Below are 18,176 nucleotides of genomic sequence, written 5' to 3'. Positions count from 1 at the left end.
GAATCGAACTGGTGACCTTTTTGGTCAACACTCAATCCACTGAGCCACACCACTCAGGGCACAGAGCATTTTTATTAGGGAAAAATATTCAAAGCAAAGAACTTGTGATTCACCAACACTTAATTAACTTTCTATAACTAGTGAGGTCAGTTTGAGGAAATTCTAGACTACACTCACTGATTTAATCCTTATCTGGGCCAATAAACATTGTACTTTCTTTTGCCAGAGACCAACTAGGTTAAACACTTGTGTCAAGGTCAAGAGAAAGACTAGCCCTGGCCACTACACCAAAAGATTATGGGTTCAATTTCCAGTCAGGGCACATGACTAGGTTGCAAGTTCAATCCCCTGTGGGTGAGCCTACAAGAGGCAACCGATTGATGTTTCTCTTTCACATTGATATTTCTCTCTCTCTCTCTCTCTCTCAAAGCAATGAAAAAATGTCCTTGGATGAGGATTAAAGAAAAAGAGAGGGAGAAACTAGAAGAGAAAATGGATTAAGCAACACAAATACAGTATCATTAGAAAAATAATTTAAAGACCCTGCCCTACTGTCAATAGAATAATTCTCTCCATGTATTTATTTAGTAAAGAAGCCTTTGCTTCACCACTAGCTCACCACACTGACTCATTTACTATAAAGCATCTACCAAAGGCCATGGCTGGTGTAGCTCAGTGAATTGAGCACGGACCTACGAACTGAAGGGTCACTAGTTCCATTCCCAGTCAGAGCACATGCCTGGGTTCCAGACCAGGTCCACAGTTGGGGGATGTGAGAGGCAACCAATGGATATATCTCTCACACATATCCACACATCCCTGTCTCCCTCCCTCCCTTCCCCTCTTAAAATAAATAAAATCTTTAATTTACAAAAAAATAAAGTATCTACCTTAGAATCATTCCTAAAATTAGTTTATCTTTTGCCAGAAAAGCAAATATATAGATAGATGGATAACAGAGGAAAAAATGAAGAAAAATTACTATTACAACAGCCTTCCAATTGATCTCTTGCTTCTGCCCTCTGCCCTCTTCAATCTTCCGTTATAGAGCCACCAGAACGATCCATTAAACTAGAAATTATTCGTCTGCTCAAAATCTAAGAGGTTCTTGCTTGCAGAAAAGCCAACCAAAGTCCTTACAGTGGACCCCCAGGCCCTATGTAATCTGCATCTGACATGCTGCTACAGTAGCAGCATGGTACCTGGGGTCTTAGACTAAGCTGCTATTCCTCTGGCTCATATGGCCTGTTCCTTGAACTCACAGACATGCTGCCACCTCAGCAGTCTTTGCGCTTACTGTTCCCTCTACCTGGAACATTCTGCCCCCAGATACCTATCTATCTGCATGGCTCACTCCCTCATTTCCTTTAAGTCTTTACTGGAATGTCACCTTCTGGAGGCTTTGCCTGGTGACCCTATCTAAAACTGCAACTCACGCCCCTCCCCCTGCAACAATTCCGAGCCCTCCCTTGATTTTTCATAGCACTTGTTCACCATCTATTATATCTTATTTATTGTTTTTTAATGGTCTTCCCTGTCTAGAATGTCAGTTCTATGAGGACAAAGATTTTTGTTTGTTTTGTTCACTGCTATATTCCCAGGGAGAGCCCTCAACAAATATTTGTTGAATGGAAAAGATGAGCAGAAAGGAAAGTGGTAACCATAACAAGGCTAAGAAAGTATTCTCAGGTAATAATATAATCAATTAAAAAATCCATGAGACAGACAGAAGTAAATTCCATTAAGTTCACTATTTTAGGTCCAGTACTTGTTTAACTCCTAGCACAGTTATGATTTCTGAAGTCCTGTAGTATATCGTTTACATTATTACTCTATCTTCTGTATACCCAGTAGTCAAACCAATGGTTGATTACACATACATTTTCTGGAAACTGGTATTTGCAACCAGATTTCCGCTCATATACCATACCAGGTACAACAAAACTTTCTAGAGTCACATCATAGGTCACTCCAATGTCTTTCTTGCTGGTTCCATCAACTCCCATTGCTCTTTTGCCATAACTGACTTGCAAATTCCCACGTTTAGGATCAACTGTACCATTAACTTTGCTCTTACATTTTGAGAAGCTGAAGGTGGCTAGAGTAAAGTCACAACTGGTGTTTGCAACCAGATTTCCCCTCACAGACCATACCAAAAACAATAAAACCTCACTAGGGTAGTACTACTGGTATTTAGCTATGCATTCCCTCCAAGCCAAAGTTATATTACTGACAGTATATATATATAACCCTTTACTCTTTAGACAATATACTAAGTGACTTTATTCAATAAACTTTTTTTAGCGGTTTTATTTGCAAACAACTGTCCTAGGCATTGTGGAGGGTATAAGGTAAACAAAAAAACTTTGCCTTCAAGAAATCTATGGTAGTGAGGAAGACATTATGTAATAAAATACTCTCACCACTTTTATTATGTGTACAATTTCACCTTATCAATCCCTCTAGTCCTGTGATCTTTCCATGTATTTCCAGTCTGTTAACACCCTTGTTGCTTCCCTCTTTTTCCAGTCCACTCACATGTCACTGCAACACCTTTCTTACTAGTCCTATCAACTCACATCGCTCTTCTGCCATACCAGGCCGGCAAATTCCCACTTTCAGGATTAGATAAACATTAATGTTTTCTTTTTGAGCTACTGGGTGAGGCTAGAGAAAAGTCATAATTGTTTATTCTATAAATTGTCTCAAAATTACATTAGGCTCTTATAACTACTCAACAATTCAGAGCAGATCTGCTCAGCTCCCCTTCTTTTTTTCGTAACTTTTGTTGTTCAAATATAGTTGTTTCCATTTTTCCACCACTCCCCCACCAGCTCCCTTTCTGATTCCCTTCAGCAACTACTCCAAACTTTTACCACCTCAACCCTTTACCACATTTCCATCCCCACCCTCAACAAGTGACCTTGCTTCCCACACCCCAAAGAAATAAACACTAGCAGCTGTTTTTCCCTCAAACACATCAATAAACCTTTCCACAAGTATATCTAGCCTCATCATCTCCTCCACATTCTCAGAAGTGGTGTCCTGTGGAGGGCTGAAATGTCTGTCCACCTGAGCATTTAATCATTCCGTATGCTCCAGGACCTGTTCATACACTTCTCTTCCAAGGTAGCCTTGATCTCACAAAACCCTCACATAGTGAGTACCTAATTTCTAAATCCACTTACTCTTCAGCCTTCTTGCCTTCTCTGCAGTATTCTGCTTTGGTGATCATTCTGGCCACTCCCTCAACTTCTAGGGACTCCTCTCATTCTGCTCCTATGCACTACAGTCCTGCCGACTAGCCTATTTCTTCCCCTTGGGCCTTAAATGTTGGTTTCCCCTGGGTGCTATCTAGCCTTGGAAATCTCAGCCATTCTTGACTATAACTCCTAAATTTTTATCTTCAACTCAGAACTCATATTCTAAGTTCCTACTCACAATTTCAAATTACCAAGTAGACATATCCACCTGGGTGTATTCAATTAAACAACTGAATGTCTTCAATGTGCCATCTACTTTCCTAAGTGCTAGGGATAGAGCAATGAAAAGACACAATCCTCACCCTTACAGACCTGACATTCTAGTTTAGCAGGGAAGAGATCAGATGCCTCACAGGTGCTTGAAAGTCAACATATCTGAAACCAAACTTACTATCTACCTTCTAACTCTGCTCTTCTACATCCCTCATTTTCTCCTTCTCCTATGCCCAGTCCATGTATTATTCAGTCATTATGCCCTGTCAATTCTATCTCCTAAATATCTCTTTGCTATGTCCCCTCCATCCCCTCTTCCACTGCCTTAGTTCTAGCTTCTCTGGATTGTTGTAATTACCTACTGACTGGTTTCTCTACTTTCTAAAATGAAGAATCAATCCACCACCAACACCAGAGTAATTTAGAATGTTAATTTCACCTGGGCATAAATCTTTCCAGGTTAAAATACTTCAAGAAGGTCTCCATTGCCTGGAGCCTTTATCATTATGCACTTTATACTCTATATAGTACTACTATTTACCCTGCTTCCAGTAAGAACAAGTGCTCCAGGTAGGACCAAATTATCTACACATGCTATCCTCTCTGCAGGCAAGCATTCCTCTACCCTGAACATGCACAAAATTCCTGATCAAACATTTAAGGCTTTGCTCCTTTAGGTTATAGCATAGTGGTTAAGGGCCCAAGACTTAAGAGTTGGAACTCAGTTGCCTGAGTTTGATTCCAGTTTGTACTGGCTATGTGATCTTGGGCAAGCTAATCTCTGCTACCCCAGCTTTCTTTTCCAAAGTAGGAATAATAATAGCAGCTACTTTGAAGGGATGAGAATTAATATATGGAAGGTCCCTGGCATGCAGTAAACATTTTATCAGTGTATAGTTATCATTTTATCTTCACTATCCCACCTCCAAGAAAGTTAAGCACCCTCTCCGTTGTGCTCCTATTGCACTTTATATTAAATCCCTCATTACACTGTGATGGTGACAAGATAAGAATTTTTCTCTGCCAACAGAATCTATGCTACATTTTTATCTAAAATAATTACCAATGAATGTGCAATGTGATCAAGCTAAATGCTGTGCAGGTACAAAAGAAAATGCAAACATCTAGGTCAAGTCTTGAAAGATAAGTCAAATTTCAAGAGGAAAAAAAGTGAGGAAAAAAATAAAGCACTCCACAGCACTGAAAACCATGCATAAAACAGATAGTAAGTGCAGAGAGAGGTGCTTGGGCAGTGACAAGTGGACTAGAGTATGCCTACAGTGTGTTTCTGGGGAAAATACTAAGAAATGAAGTCAGCCTTGAAAGGGTTATGAATGGTGTTTAATTCTAACCTAGGGAATTTGGACCTTGTTGCAAAAAGAATTGGGGCCATTAAGTCCTTTTGGCTAGTGGAGCTATACAATTTGCAAAGCCTGGATTAGAAAGTAGTAAGACTGGACACCAACCAATGACAGGTAAGGACCTTAACGGGGGCCATGCAAATGAAAGACAGGATACATGACATTTCTGAGGTGCCTCAGTGCATGTTCTGATATGGGGATGGAGGATATGATTCTGAGGTTTTTTGCTTATGTGACTGGAAAATTAGGACATTATGAAGATAAGGAATACAGAGGGAGGAACAAGGCTAGGAGTCCAGGAGACATGCAGCTACTCCACCTGAAGTAATTTTGAAACAATATACTTAAATTCAAATCAAATGCTAAGAGAATCAAGACATCACACTGGCACCCACTGCTTTTATTTAAGAAGCACATCAGAGCAAATGTGTCTAGTTCAAAGGGCTCATTTGTTTCCTAAAGAGTATTTACTTATTTGGGCCCTGGCTGGTGTGGCTCAGTGGAGTGAGCTCGGGCCTGCGAACCACACAATCGAGGTTTGATTCCCAGTCAGGGCACATGCTTGGGTGGGAGGCCAGTTCCTGGCAGGGGACTCACGAGAAGCAACCATACACTGATGTTTCTCTCCTTCTCTCCTTCCTTTCCCCTCTAAAAGATAAATAAATAAAATCTTTAAAATTTTTTTTAAAAAAGAGTATTTACTTATTTGGGAAAAATACCCTATTACGTAAAGGTATGGCTGAAGAGATTAAAAAGTGGCCAATAATTTTCAATATTGTATATTCTTAAAGTCTGGCTTTTAAGTTTCTCACAAAACAATACTTTCTTAAGGCTGTGGGATTCTCTAAAATATCGTGATGAAAATATAAAGCTGCTTGAAATATATTTAAACATATTAACTTTAATTCTGCTTACTTGCTGCTCTGAATGAAATGCATTATTATTTTTGAATCCATACTGTTCTCTCTGCAATTCATATCAAATGTGCACTTCATGCTTTTTCTCTATCGAGACTCTATTAAAAGCCTGACCAAGGTAATCTAAACCATAAGTGCAATATCTAAAAGTTCTCATTATGGCAATCTATTTCTATCAGAACAAGCACAATACAAGGAAATTTAAAAGGCTAGCTATTTCTATTCCTGAAATGAGGAAATAGGATAACTTTGTGCAGCTGTAATCAAACTCCAGTGCACAATGGGATCTTCTTGGGTTCTTGTTTAAAAAGTAGTCTTCTGTTCTCCTCCCCCTTCAAGAGACTGATTTACTAGGGCACAGAGCCAGAAACTTGTTTTTCTAACACCCAAAGTGATTCTGATGCAAGTGTTTCCATGCCACTTTGAGAAATACATGCACTGGCTCTCATGTCAAAAAACACAGGTTTGAGCCTGGCTGGTGTTGCTCAGTGGATTGAGTGCTGGCCTGTGAACCAAAGGTTCAATTCCCAGTCAGGACACATGCCGGGGTTGCAGCCAGATCCCCAGTAGGGGCACTTGAGAGGCAACCACATATTGATGTTTCTCTCCTCCCCTCTCCCTCTCTCTAAAAATAAGTAAATAAAATCTTTAAAAAATAAAAAAAGAAACATAGGTTTGAAGTCTACCTTTCTTACACTGGCCATGTGATCTGAAACTTACTTTCTTTGAGGTTCAGATTTCTCATCTGTAAAACAGGAAGACTAAAATCTTCACAAGGATAATGAGACAATATAATGAAAAAATGCTTAGACAGTGCCCAGCTAGAATTACTGGGTAATTCACCCTGTTCCACAGGGCAAAAATAAGAAAGATCTGGACATGCATCCATATTCATCATGGTCTACTAAATGCTTTCTAATATACGGTAATATCTTTGCATTAATATCTTTCCATTTTTGCATTAAAACTTTCAACCACAAGATTCTACAAGACCTCTTAGTCAGGCATGTTCTTTGTCCTCCTCTCCCTTTAATTTTTTAATACATGGAAAATGTTTTTTGACACATTACTTAAATGGTTCCAGTTCCATAAGTAATTCTTACCAAAGGGATAAAGCCAGGAACACAAACGTTTACTGGAAAATCCCCTACATCAACATAAATATTAAAAATTAATACGTTAACTGAACATTAGTCAGATTTTTACAAGGGAGCAAATCCTGTTTCCTGGTAGACCACAGAAATAAGATACAGTTGTTATCTAGAAAAAGAAAAGGACGTTGCTGGCTGGGTGGCTCGGTTAGAACATCTTCCTGTATACCAAAAGATCGTGGGGGTTTGATCCCAGTCTAGGCATATATAGGAGGCAACCGATTACTGTTTCTCCAGCACATAGATGTTTCTCTCTCTCTCTAAAACTGATAAACACATATTGTTGGTGAGGATTAAAAAAATAATAAGTAAAGAAAAGGCCATATGCTTTATATTTAGAAAACTCAGTTTGTGCTATAATCAATTAGTTTCCTTTCACCGAAGAACTCTGCTAGTTTCCTCTATTTAAAATTCAAAATATAGCCCTGGCTGGTGTGGCTCAGTTGATTGAGCATGGGCCTGTGAACCAAAGGAACACGGTTCAATTCCCAGTCACGACACATGCCTGAGTTGTGGGCCAGTTCCCAATGGGGGGACGCAGGAGAGGCAACCATACATTGATGTTTCTCTCCCTCTCTCCTTCCCTTCCCCTCTAAAAATAAATTTTAAAATTAAAATAAATAAATAAAATTCAAAACACAATTTGCAAGTCTACTATCTTATCCCAGAAGATACATATACACTTTTACACAAACACACATTTTAAAATTAATCAGAAACTACAACTTTCAGAAATAACCACAAATCCTACATGACATTTTTGCACTGACAAAAATTTTAAATGATACTTTTGTGTAAACCGAGAAATTTATTAATTCATCATTTATCAAGTAAAAATAACCCTCTGCATGTCTTACCCTTTGAAAGCTTTATAAAGGTCATTAGCAAATACTACCTTTTTTCTTATTTTTAAACAATTCTAAAAGAATATTTATTATCTGCCAAAAATCGACTAATAGATGTCTCTCTCACATTGCTTAAGATGAATAAGTAAAAGCAAAATGGAAAACTAAAGTGCAGGCTGATAAATGTGAGGGAATCATGGAACTTTGCTGAGCTGTAATCACCTTATATCAGTATTTTTCAAGTGCTCACCTGTATAAGGCACTATAAAGATTACCACCTTTCAGCCAAGGCAAAAGGGGGTAAAGAGTGGGAGGGAGAAATCGGAGCCCTGAACGTCCTTTCTGAAGTGGAATGCAATTCGCCTCAAAATAACACCAAAGTAACTCTGCAAAAGGTATTTATTTTGGACATTAAGTAATGTGAGCTACATACTGTGGGCTATAGGCACTTGGCAAAATCTGGTAGGATACTGGAGTTAAGATTCTGTGGCTGTAATATCTCTCGAAAGAATAATTTAGAACAAACCTGTACTATTACGTTACAGAGAGAAGGAAGGGTGGGCGGGAGCGGATTTGAGATCCACAGGGGAAATTGAGGGTGCCTCCCGGAAGGTCTGAAGATGGGTATTCACAGCCCGCAAAGTGGCGAAAAAAGGTCAGGGTCCAACTCCAGATTCCACTTCCCCACCTGAACCCCAGCCCGGGAAGGGAAGGAATTCTACCACAGGGTCTGAGCTGGGGTGGGGGACATGAGAGCAGCTGCGAGACCGAAGGGGGAAGGCCTGCAGGAGGGCGGTGCGCGGTGCAGTGAGGAAACCGAAAGGAGGCCTGCGGGAAGGGGTGTAGCGCAGCCTGCGCCCTCCCGCATACCACACCCCAAATCCAAGGGCGGGGAGGGAGGATCCCACAAGCTAAGAGGCAGAACTTACTCCTCGGTCCTCCTCCGAGAGGAAGTCGGGGCCGTCGTCCAGGCCTTCCTGCGGGATCGACGGGGGCCGGCGCCCGGGGAAAGGACGGAGTGAGGAAGACACAAAGGGAGACATTAGTTCCAGGCCGGTGGGGACCCCCACGCCCGCCCCGCGCCCACCGCCCCCACCGGGCGCCTGGGCCTCGGAGCTCCTAGAGAACACCCACCATCATGGCTGCTTCAAGGCGAGAGCCAGCGCAGGCGCTCAAAGCACCGGGGATCTAGAGGGAGCAGAAGGCAACTGGAGGGGGCGGGGCCTTGGAGCAGCCCCGCCCTGCCTGGGCGCTGGGGGCTGGGGTCCGTAAGCCAGACGATGGAAGGAGGGGCACTGTGTCCAAGGTCAACATACCCAAGTCACAGGGCCAGTAAGGGCGTGTGTAGTGGCAGACCAGCTCCACTCAGGAAGAGCTTACCGCCAGCCACGCCGGGAGCTGTCCAGTTCTCTCTGCCTGACGGCTGCAGAGAAAAAACGAAGCAAGCGCCCTCTGGAAGCCACAATAAATCATCTAATCTTTGTACCGTGCTACAGGATAATTAATCACAATTAATATTTCGCCAGTGTAGTTGTGGGAATCAAGGGCCTTCACGCAATCGGGCTGTAATCAAGTTTTTACTGCCGGCGAGGTAATAAGTACCTGAGAGTTTAGGGCACGAGTGGTTGAGCACTATAAAAATGAGCTGTTGGCATTACAAGAGTATTACTTTCCTTTATACCAAGAAATGTCCCAGACCTGCTGTAACTGTCCAGCTGTGTAGCACCACACGGGTGTCCACAGTCACTTCAAACAGCAAAACAAAACCATTTCTTAACATAAGACCACTTTACCTGTACATACACGCAATCCAGTGCTTCCATTCAATTAATGGCATCTTTAGATGTTCAGGCCAAAAACCTCAAAGTCCTATTCAAATCCTGCCCCTCCCTTATCACACCATCTAGTAAACATATCTTATTGCTTCTGTAATTGATTATCTGCTTACTTCTTAAATTGGTCTTGTTCTTCCCATGCCCTTCTACAGTAATTACCCTCAGGATCTCTCCTCTGGATATTTGCAATATTCTTTTAATTTTTCTTACTTCCATATCTCTTTCCTCCATTTTATACCCTGCTGCCAGTGTTCCTCCTAAGACACAGATAGCTATTGATGACTATACTACTACCTTGTTCAAAAATCTTTGCAAGTCTCCATATGTAAAAATCCAGCTCCTCAGCCATTGTTTTTAGGCCCTTCATACTTGCTTCTCTCCCTGTTTTCCCAGGCCCATGGTCCTATCTTATTGAATGGAAGTTCTCAAAACAATAATACTAAATTTGCAAATACTTTCATGAGAATTTGTAGCTTTCATTTAGTATGTAAGGAGAACTGAGGCATAGAGAGGTTAAGTTACTGCCCCAACAAGGGTTACTCTGCAATATGAGCAAGATGACTTCATTTTTTTGTCTTTTCCTTTTTGTTTCCCAATGCATTGTAAGACAGAGTAATGTTTTTCAATGGGAGTCATGAGGCATCATTCGATGTCAGTGTGATGATGTGACAGGAGGAATGTTCCATATTTAAAAAAATGCTAATATTGCCTAATGATCTGTTTGTGGATTGCAGATAATGCCTATAAAGCTCCACTTCCTAGGTGGACAGAGAAGAGTGAAGCTACAATTAATGAGTGTACAACAGATAGAAGGGTCAGGTGTGTCTATCGACAAAGGTCAAAAAATGTCATATAGGACCACCTCAGAGACCTCTGATCATTAACCAATGGCTTTAAATTTCAAAAATTAAGCCAAGTCCAGAAACATTTCACAGAAACATTGAAATTTTCAAATGCTAAGCTTTAATATCACTAGTTATGAAAAATAGACAGGTTTTAAAATGGGTAGCCAACAAAATGATCAAAAAAGATATATAGTAATTACTGTAGTTAAAATCAATAGCTGAAAACTCACACGAGTAGAGAACCCAACCTTGAAATAATTAAGTTGTTCATTAATACCTGAGCCTTCCTTTCTGAGCAAAGGTCTCAAGCTATATTTTGTGAATGATAAAAAGGAATTGTCAGTAGCTAATACTAACAGCTATCAAAAAGGCAATAGAAACTAAGGAATATTAAGTGAAAAGAAGTTAAGATAAGCTCACATAACTGCATTTTCTACTAATAGAATAAATAAATAAGATACTAATATTGAACCACTCCTCTCAAACTTTTAACCAAATAATCAATCTTCATCTTATTTTGATAGATTTTTATAAAACTACTTATTTCTATATAAATTTCATGAGCAAATTATGTTGAATCACAATGTGATTACTTCAAAGATTTAGCTACATGAAAGTAAAATTTTATAATTTGAAATAGTTTCCCAATCAAAAACAGATGTTTCAGACCCTGACTGGTGTAGCCCAGTGGACTAAGTACTGGCCTGCGAACCAAAGGGTTGTAGGTTCAATTCCCAGTCAGGGCACATGCTTGGTTGTGGGCCAGGTCCCCGTTTGGGGGCATGCAGGGGGCAGTCACACATTAATGCTTCTCTCCCTCTCTTTCTCCTTCCCTTCCCCTCTCTCTAAAAATAAATAAACAAAATCTTAAAACAAAAACAAGTGTATTAGAAGGTTTAGAAAAGAGTAAAATTTTAAATAATTAGTGAGACACTTTTAAATTTTGGAAATCAAAAATTATATTTGCCTTGAACATGTTTGTCAAACAAAAATCAAGTTTTATCTAGAAGAAAACTTTAACAATATGAAATAGTTATTTAATTAGAGAATAAAACTTTAATTCCTTTTATCATGTTCTGATCAAAGAAGATGTCACCAGAACATATTTTTATCAATTTCTCAGCTCCTCAAATTCTAGGAGACCCTGTTCTGTTTTGGACAACCTCTGGGTCCTAATTTTTCCCTCCTTCCTCCTGGAAGTTAAGCTACAGCAAAATTCTCTGCAGGAAGATCGCTGAACTCCATTTTTTCTAGCATGTACTGTATGATCAGGATGCCTTTTGCTACAAGATACAAAAGTGTCAATTCAAATAAACTTGAATGATAAGGAAATTTATTATCCCACAACAAAAAAGTCAAGAAATAAGGGTCTCTGAGAATAGTGGAATCAGAAGCTTAAAGGTACCATCAAAGACCTAGATGCCTCCCAACTCTCCACTCTGCCATCTTCAGTGACCACCTCATTTTAAGGCTAGTTCTCTTCATGATCCAAGGTGACTCTGGCAGTTTTAGGTCTCCCATCTGGACATAACAACCACCAGCAGAAAAAATTTGCTTAGAAGCCTTCCCTCTTTCCTGTAGACCTCTCATATTTCAGACTAACACTGGATCACATACCCACCTTTAAAGGGGACTAGTATAACTAAGGTTAGCCTAGAGCAGTGATTTTCAACCAGTGTGCCACAAGAGGCACATCAGTGTGCTGTAAGAGTTTTAAAACATGCAATACTAGCCCTGACTGGTGTAGCTCAGTGGATTGAGCACGGGCCTGTGAAGCAAAGGGTTGCCGGTTTGATTCCCAGTCAGGACACATGCCTGGGTTGCAGGCCAGGCCCCCAGTAGGGGACACATGAGAGGCAACCACACATTGATGTTTCTCTCCCGCTCTTTCTCCTTCCCTTCCCCTCTCTCTATAAATAAATAAATAAATAAAATATTTTTTAAAAAACCCATGCAATACTTGACTATTTAGTCAGGAGCACTGACCTCTTTCCTCTTATATTGTCAAATAAAAAAATGACAACAGGCAACAGAACAATAACCACCCAGTGTGAATGAATCAAAATTATAACCATTTTTTTGTCAGATTGGCAAAAATTCTCTTTTTTGGTGCATTGCAGAATTCAGTAACTAATTTATGTGTACCATGAAATGAAAAAGGTTGAAAATCACTGGTTTAGAGTCTCAGCCTTTGATCCAATCAGGAATTATTGCTGGGACTAGGACTGGGGCTGTCCTCCTCAAACCATAAGGCTTCTTAGAAGAATGTGGCACCTGAATAAAATTGGGGTTTCTGTGAAGGAGAGAAAAGGAAATGGCTGTGGGGTAAAAAGTGATCGTTATCTCCTATGATAGCAATCAAACAGAACAATCAACAAAGACACATTCAATCTGTAGGCGCAATGCTAGGCTCTGACAAAATGAATCACTTATAATCTACTACTTAGAGATAGGGATAAACACTGTTCATATTTTGGCACATATCCCTTTAAATATTTTCCCATGCATATGTCTGATGCAGTATTTGTATTGACATAATCAAGATAATTTTTATATTATGTCTTACTAGTAAGTATATTTTTGTTTTTCAGCATAAATTTTAGTAACTGTATAAATCAGCTTAGATGTATCAGCTTAGATGTATCAATGAGCTTGATCAGCTTAGATGTATCAATGTATATAACCAATCTCTATCTTTTGAAACTGGCATTATGTTTTAGTTTGTTATTTTTTAAAAAAATAGTGTAAAGCACATCATACTAGTTAAATCTTTGGAAATATTCCTAATATTTTTAGATATACAAGTATTAGGTCAAAAGTTTTAAATACACATTCCCAGATTACTCTATAGAAATGTTGTACTGATTTACACTCCCACAAATATTGCATTAAATGTCCTTTTTCCCTCACATCCTTTTTTCCACATTCTGTACCTAGCATTCTACCTGCCACATAGCAGGCATAAAAAAAAAGTTATTGAATAATTTATTTACAAAGTAAAAATGCAATTTCATTGTTTTAACAGTGACTTTGAACTTTTGTTTGTTAATGAACAAACAAAATTAATGAATTTGATGTTTGTACTTTTTCTTTTGTGAATTACCTAGTTCTGTTCTTAGTGTAGGCTAAAAACATATATTTTTACTACTGCTTTTGAAAGCTCTTTGTGAAAAAATCCCTTTATTATGTATGATAAAGATATTTTTAAATTAATTTGCCTTTTAGTTTTCAGTTATGATGTATTCAAATGCACAAGTTTTTTCAATTTAATGTACTTACATGCATCAGTTTTCTTGTCCTTTAAGCTTCTGTTTTAGTGATAATGCCATAAAAGCCCCAGGTTATCCTAATATTACATAAATATCCACAACTTTTTCTGGTAAATTATTATATTGAAAGTTATTGACTTCAGTTAATGAACCAAATCAGATGAACAAAATAATTTTGTCAATCTCATTGCTTATTGATCCTCTCCCATAATTTAGGAGCTAAAAAAAAAAAGCAAACACACTTTATTTAAATAAATCAATAAGCAAACAAGCAACACAGACACCATAACTAGGTCAATAGAGTAAAAATCACGTCTCAGCAGATTGAGGGTAGAAAGGCTAACGTTCCAGAGATAAAAAGTACTCTTAAGAGAAGCAATGAGCTCCTACTTCTCTGGTATTCAAATCTTGGAATCAGCATCAATGGGGAACCAGCTGGTCTTGACCATGGTGCCTGAGGACCAGGAGAAGTGACATGACCTCTATAGAACCCAGACCCCTGGGCACATGCAGATTAATTGATTAATGTCAGTAACTCTGTTTGGAAGAATTCTATTTGAAAGCCAAAGATTACTGAACTAAAGTCTAGCATATTTTCTTTTGCTTATTTCTAACATGAGTTCCTAAAGGGAGAGATGTAGGAGACAGTTTAATTTTGTTCCATTCCTAGAACAATAGCAGCACACATATTAAATTATTTCTAAGTTACATTTTGTTATCAATGATTTGATGATCTTATTCTTCCGTTACAGAGCTGCAGTGAACGCACAATATATAAAACCTGGAGGGAATATGGGATAGTGCCTGAAATATCATACATGTAAGTGGTCAGAAGGGCTTAAATTTAAGATTCCCCAACTCACTAAGACCAGATGTAAAATGTTTTAGGATAAAGGAAACCAAGCTCTATTTAGATATATTTTATCTCATCTTTTGTCATATTTCATAATTTCACATGAGGATTCAGGTTGTACAGAAAAGTAACAAGAACTCAAATCTTTCAAACAATTATTTAAAACAAAATATCTGACTTAATTTTCATTCTAAGTACAGTGGAGCAGGCTAAGAACCCTACTGTCTATTACCTGTGAGAAGAATTCTATGCAGAGATCATTCTTATTTTTTTAAAAAGCACACTTAAAAAAAGACTATTTAAGCCCTGGCTGGTGTAGCTCAGTGGATTGAGTGTGGACCTGCGAACCACACGATCGTGGTTCGATTCCCAGTCAGGGCACATGCCTGGGTTTCAGGTCAGTTTCCGGCAGGGGCCAGTTCCCAGCAGGGGATGCACGAGAAGCAACCATACATTGATGTTTCTCTTTCTCTCTCCTTCCCTTCCCCTCTAAAGATAAATAAATAAATATTTAAAAAATAAATAAATAAAAATTTAAAAAGACTATTTCTTTACTTTTAGAGAGAGGGAAAAAGAGGGAGAAAGAGAGGAAAAGAAACATCAGTAAGTGAGATATATATCAATTGGGTTGCATCTCTTACAACCCTAACTGGGGACTCGGCCTGCAACCCAAGCGTGTACCCTGAGTGAGAATCAAACTGGCAACCTTTAGGTTCGCAGGCCAGCACTCAATCCACTGAACCACACCAGCCAGGGCTCATTCTGATTTTTTTTTAAAGTCAGAAAGCTTTCAAACATCTAAAATATCTAATTTCAAAAAATTACATTTTAATTCTGACTTTTCAAGAACACACCTCTGTGCAACATGAGATGGAAGCTGTGTCTTAACATATTTCACTAAATTATTGGACTCCATGCAGCATGTAACTTTTTGTTTTTCTAGTTAAGAATCAAAGGATCAGGCCAGCTTTCCTGATCCTCCAGGCCGCTTAGGACTCGGTTATCCTGACTGAATTGATAGCTCCCGGCTTAACTGAAACTCTCCCATCTTGCACAAGACATCTGGCGCCAGCCACTATGTACGTGGTCAGACTGACCTTCCCGCACCTGGGAACAGCCCTGCCCTTTACCTAACCCACTGTCCTGACTCACATCCTGAAACCCTGAAGCAACAGTCCAGAAGAACAAAAGACTAACCTTTCCCTGATTCCCCCATGGCACCCTCGATTTTTCTTTAAAAACCCATTCTTGCTTCCCTCCACCGCTGCAGGCTGCCCAGACACAGCCTGCTTTGTAAGTGCACCTTCAAATAAAGGCACTTGGATCAGATCATCCGACTCCTCCCGTCTCGCTGTCTTGCACATTTCTAACAAAGAATTTCTCCCTTCAGAATAAAAAATGCACTTTCCCTAAATAAGACATTCTACCACTTCTCTGGGTTTTTTTTCATTTCTTTTTCCTTTATGTGTGAAGCTTTTTCACTTCCATTTTTTCTCTATTTTGGAAGCTAAATTATATTGTACAGTACTGGTGTGCAAAGAATGCTGATGACTCAGGATGTCTCCAGGAAAACTGATTAACTCCAAAAACAAAAACTTAGCAAGCCTCTAATCATTTTTGGATGCTCCCTCTACTCACAGTGCACAGATGTGGGATTGCTTGATCATATGATAGTTCTCTTATTATTATTTTTTAAATATTTTATTTATTTTTAGAGAGACGGACGGGAAGGAGAAAGAGTAGGAGAGAAACATCAACATGTGGTTGCCTCCCATGCATCCCCCACTGGAGACCTGGCCTGCAACCCAGGCATGTGCCCCGACCGGGAACCGAACCTGCGACCCCCTGCTTCACAGGCCCGTGCTCAATCCACCGAGCCACACCAGCCAGGGCCTCTTATTAATTTTTAAAGGAATCTCCATACTGTGTTCCCTAGTGGCTGCGCCAATTTACATTCCCACAAACAGTGCCCAAAAAATATTTTATTTATTTTTTTTAGAGGGGAAAGGAGGAGAGAGGAAAAGAAACATCAATGTATGGTTGCTTCTCATGCATCCCCTGCTGGGAACTGGCCCCTGCCGGGAAGTGGCCTACAACCCAGGCATGTGCCCTGACTGGGAATCGAACCGCGATCGTGTAGTTCACAGGCCCGCGCTCAATCCACTGAGCTACACCTGCCAGGGCTGATATAGCCCCATTTATTTATTTTTGCTTTCGCTTCCCTTGCTTTTGGTGTCAAATTAAAAAAAAAAAAAAACATGGCCAAGAAGCTTACAATGTCAAGGAGCTTACCACCTATGTTTTCTTCTAGGAATTTTATGGTTTCATGTCTTGCTTCAAGTCTTTCATTCATTTTCAGTTATTTTTGTGTGGTGTAAGATAGTGGTCCAGGTTTCATTCTTTTGCATGTGGTTGTCCTGTTTTCCTCATGCCATTTATTGAAATGACAGATATTAATTGATGTGTGTGTTAAAGAGAAAGATCAGAAAATAAATGGAAAATGCTCCTTTCACACACATACATCTCTAAAAGTAGATAGTGATTACCAGGGTTTGGGGGTGGGAGGAAAAGGGAGTGAAGGTCAATGGCTATATGGTTTCCTTACAGGGTGAGGGAAAATGTTCTGGAATTAGATCATGATGGTGGTTGCAGATGGTGAATATACTAAAAACTACTGAACTGTTCACTTTAAAAGAATGAGTTTTATGATATATGTATTATATCTCAATTTAAAGAAAAAGGAATGAAGTGCCTTTTTTTGTAAGAGAAAGTTTATTTCGAAAGGCACAGAGAGAGAAGGAGTGAGTGGTAGCAGGAACAGGCTCAGGAAACAAGTACAGAGGCACAGGGGCAGCTCCTGGAGTCTGAGAGACAAAGGCAAAGGTAATGAGCCTGAGGGTGAAAGGAGGAGGTGGGGAAGGTGCGGGTGTGCTGGGGGCTGAGAGCCGTAGCTTACACACGGAGTCTTTGAGAAAGATACTTCAAAAGGTCACTGCATTCTTTTCTGAAAAGCTATCTACATGTTCACATAAAGAAGAATGAATAATATTTACAAACCCCAGACTTGTTTGGAAAATCTGCTTCACCCTACTGCTTTAATCTTTTTAGTAATTTTTCCTGTTGTTTAAGATCTAAGAGTTCCTGGGTGAGAACGATTTTTCCTGAAAAGACTAATGGAGTTAAGCCCTAGGAAGCCTAGGAAGCCTATGAAGTGGCCTCCACCTCTGCCATAGGAGTCCCAAGAAAGGAAATATTCAGAATCAGGGAACCCTTCTAACTCCCAGGGCAAAGGCTTAGAAATCCCTGGTGGAGGCTTAGCCAAAGGCCCTGGGCATCTCCTTCTGCTTGTCTCTTTCATCCTGTAGCTCAGCCCCAGCTAGCCCAAGAATGTCCATAAACACAAAGTTCTCCAATTTAGCAGTGGGTCTGAAGCAGGTTCAGACACACTACATTCAACAGAGAAATACTTTGAAACCTCTTTCACTGTAGCACAATATTTGACAACGGGGGGGGGGGGTAGTTTGAGAGTGGAGTCACGCTACACGCAGACATTCAGGAGATAATGCAGGAGCACAGCCAGCTTCCTCCCACCTTGTGGTTCTGATATTTCTTTTAGGGCAGTTA

The 18,176-nt window shown here is 39.7% G+C and overlaps 1 protein-coding gene across 2 annotated transcripts in view; it reads right to left on the bottom strand.

The window, feature by feature from the left end:
* SNX6 (sorting nexin 6) overlaps window positions 1–9,063 on the bottom strand; it is a 62,282-nt gene extending 53,219 nt beyond the window's left edge. Inside the window, exons 1-2 of one of the 2 annotated variants that reach the window (XM_037056475.1) lie at window positions 8,885–9,063; window positions 8,680–8,727 (exon numbers count right to left, since the gene is read on the bottom strand). In XM_037056475.1, coding sequence (XP_036912370.1) covers window positions 8,680–8,727; window positions 8,885–8,890 — 54 coding nt within the window. In that variant the 5' untranslated portion in view covers window positions 8,891–9,063. The other variant, XM_037056474.1, reaches the window with a different exon arrangement.
* Window positions 9,064–18,176: the final 9,113 nt, after the last annotated feature.

The sequence above is a fragment of the Sturnira hondurensis genome, unplaced genomic scaffold, assembly GCF_014824575.4.
Source record: "Sturnira hondurensis isolate 20B ecotype Veracruz unplaced genomic scaffold, ASM1482457v3 Scaffold0008948, whole genome shotgun sequence".
Taxonomy (NCBI): Eukaryota; Metazoa; Chordata; class Mammalia; order Chiroptera; family Phyllostomidae; genus Sturnira; species Sturnira hondurensis.
This window is presented reverse-complemented; position numbering and strand designations above follow the sequence as displayed.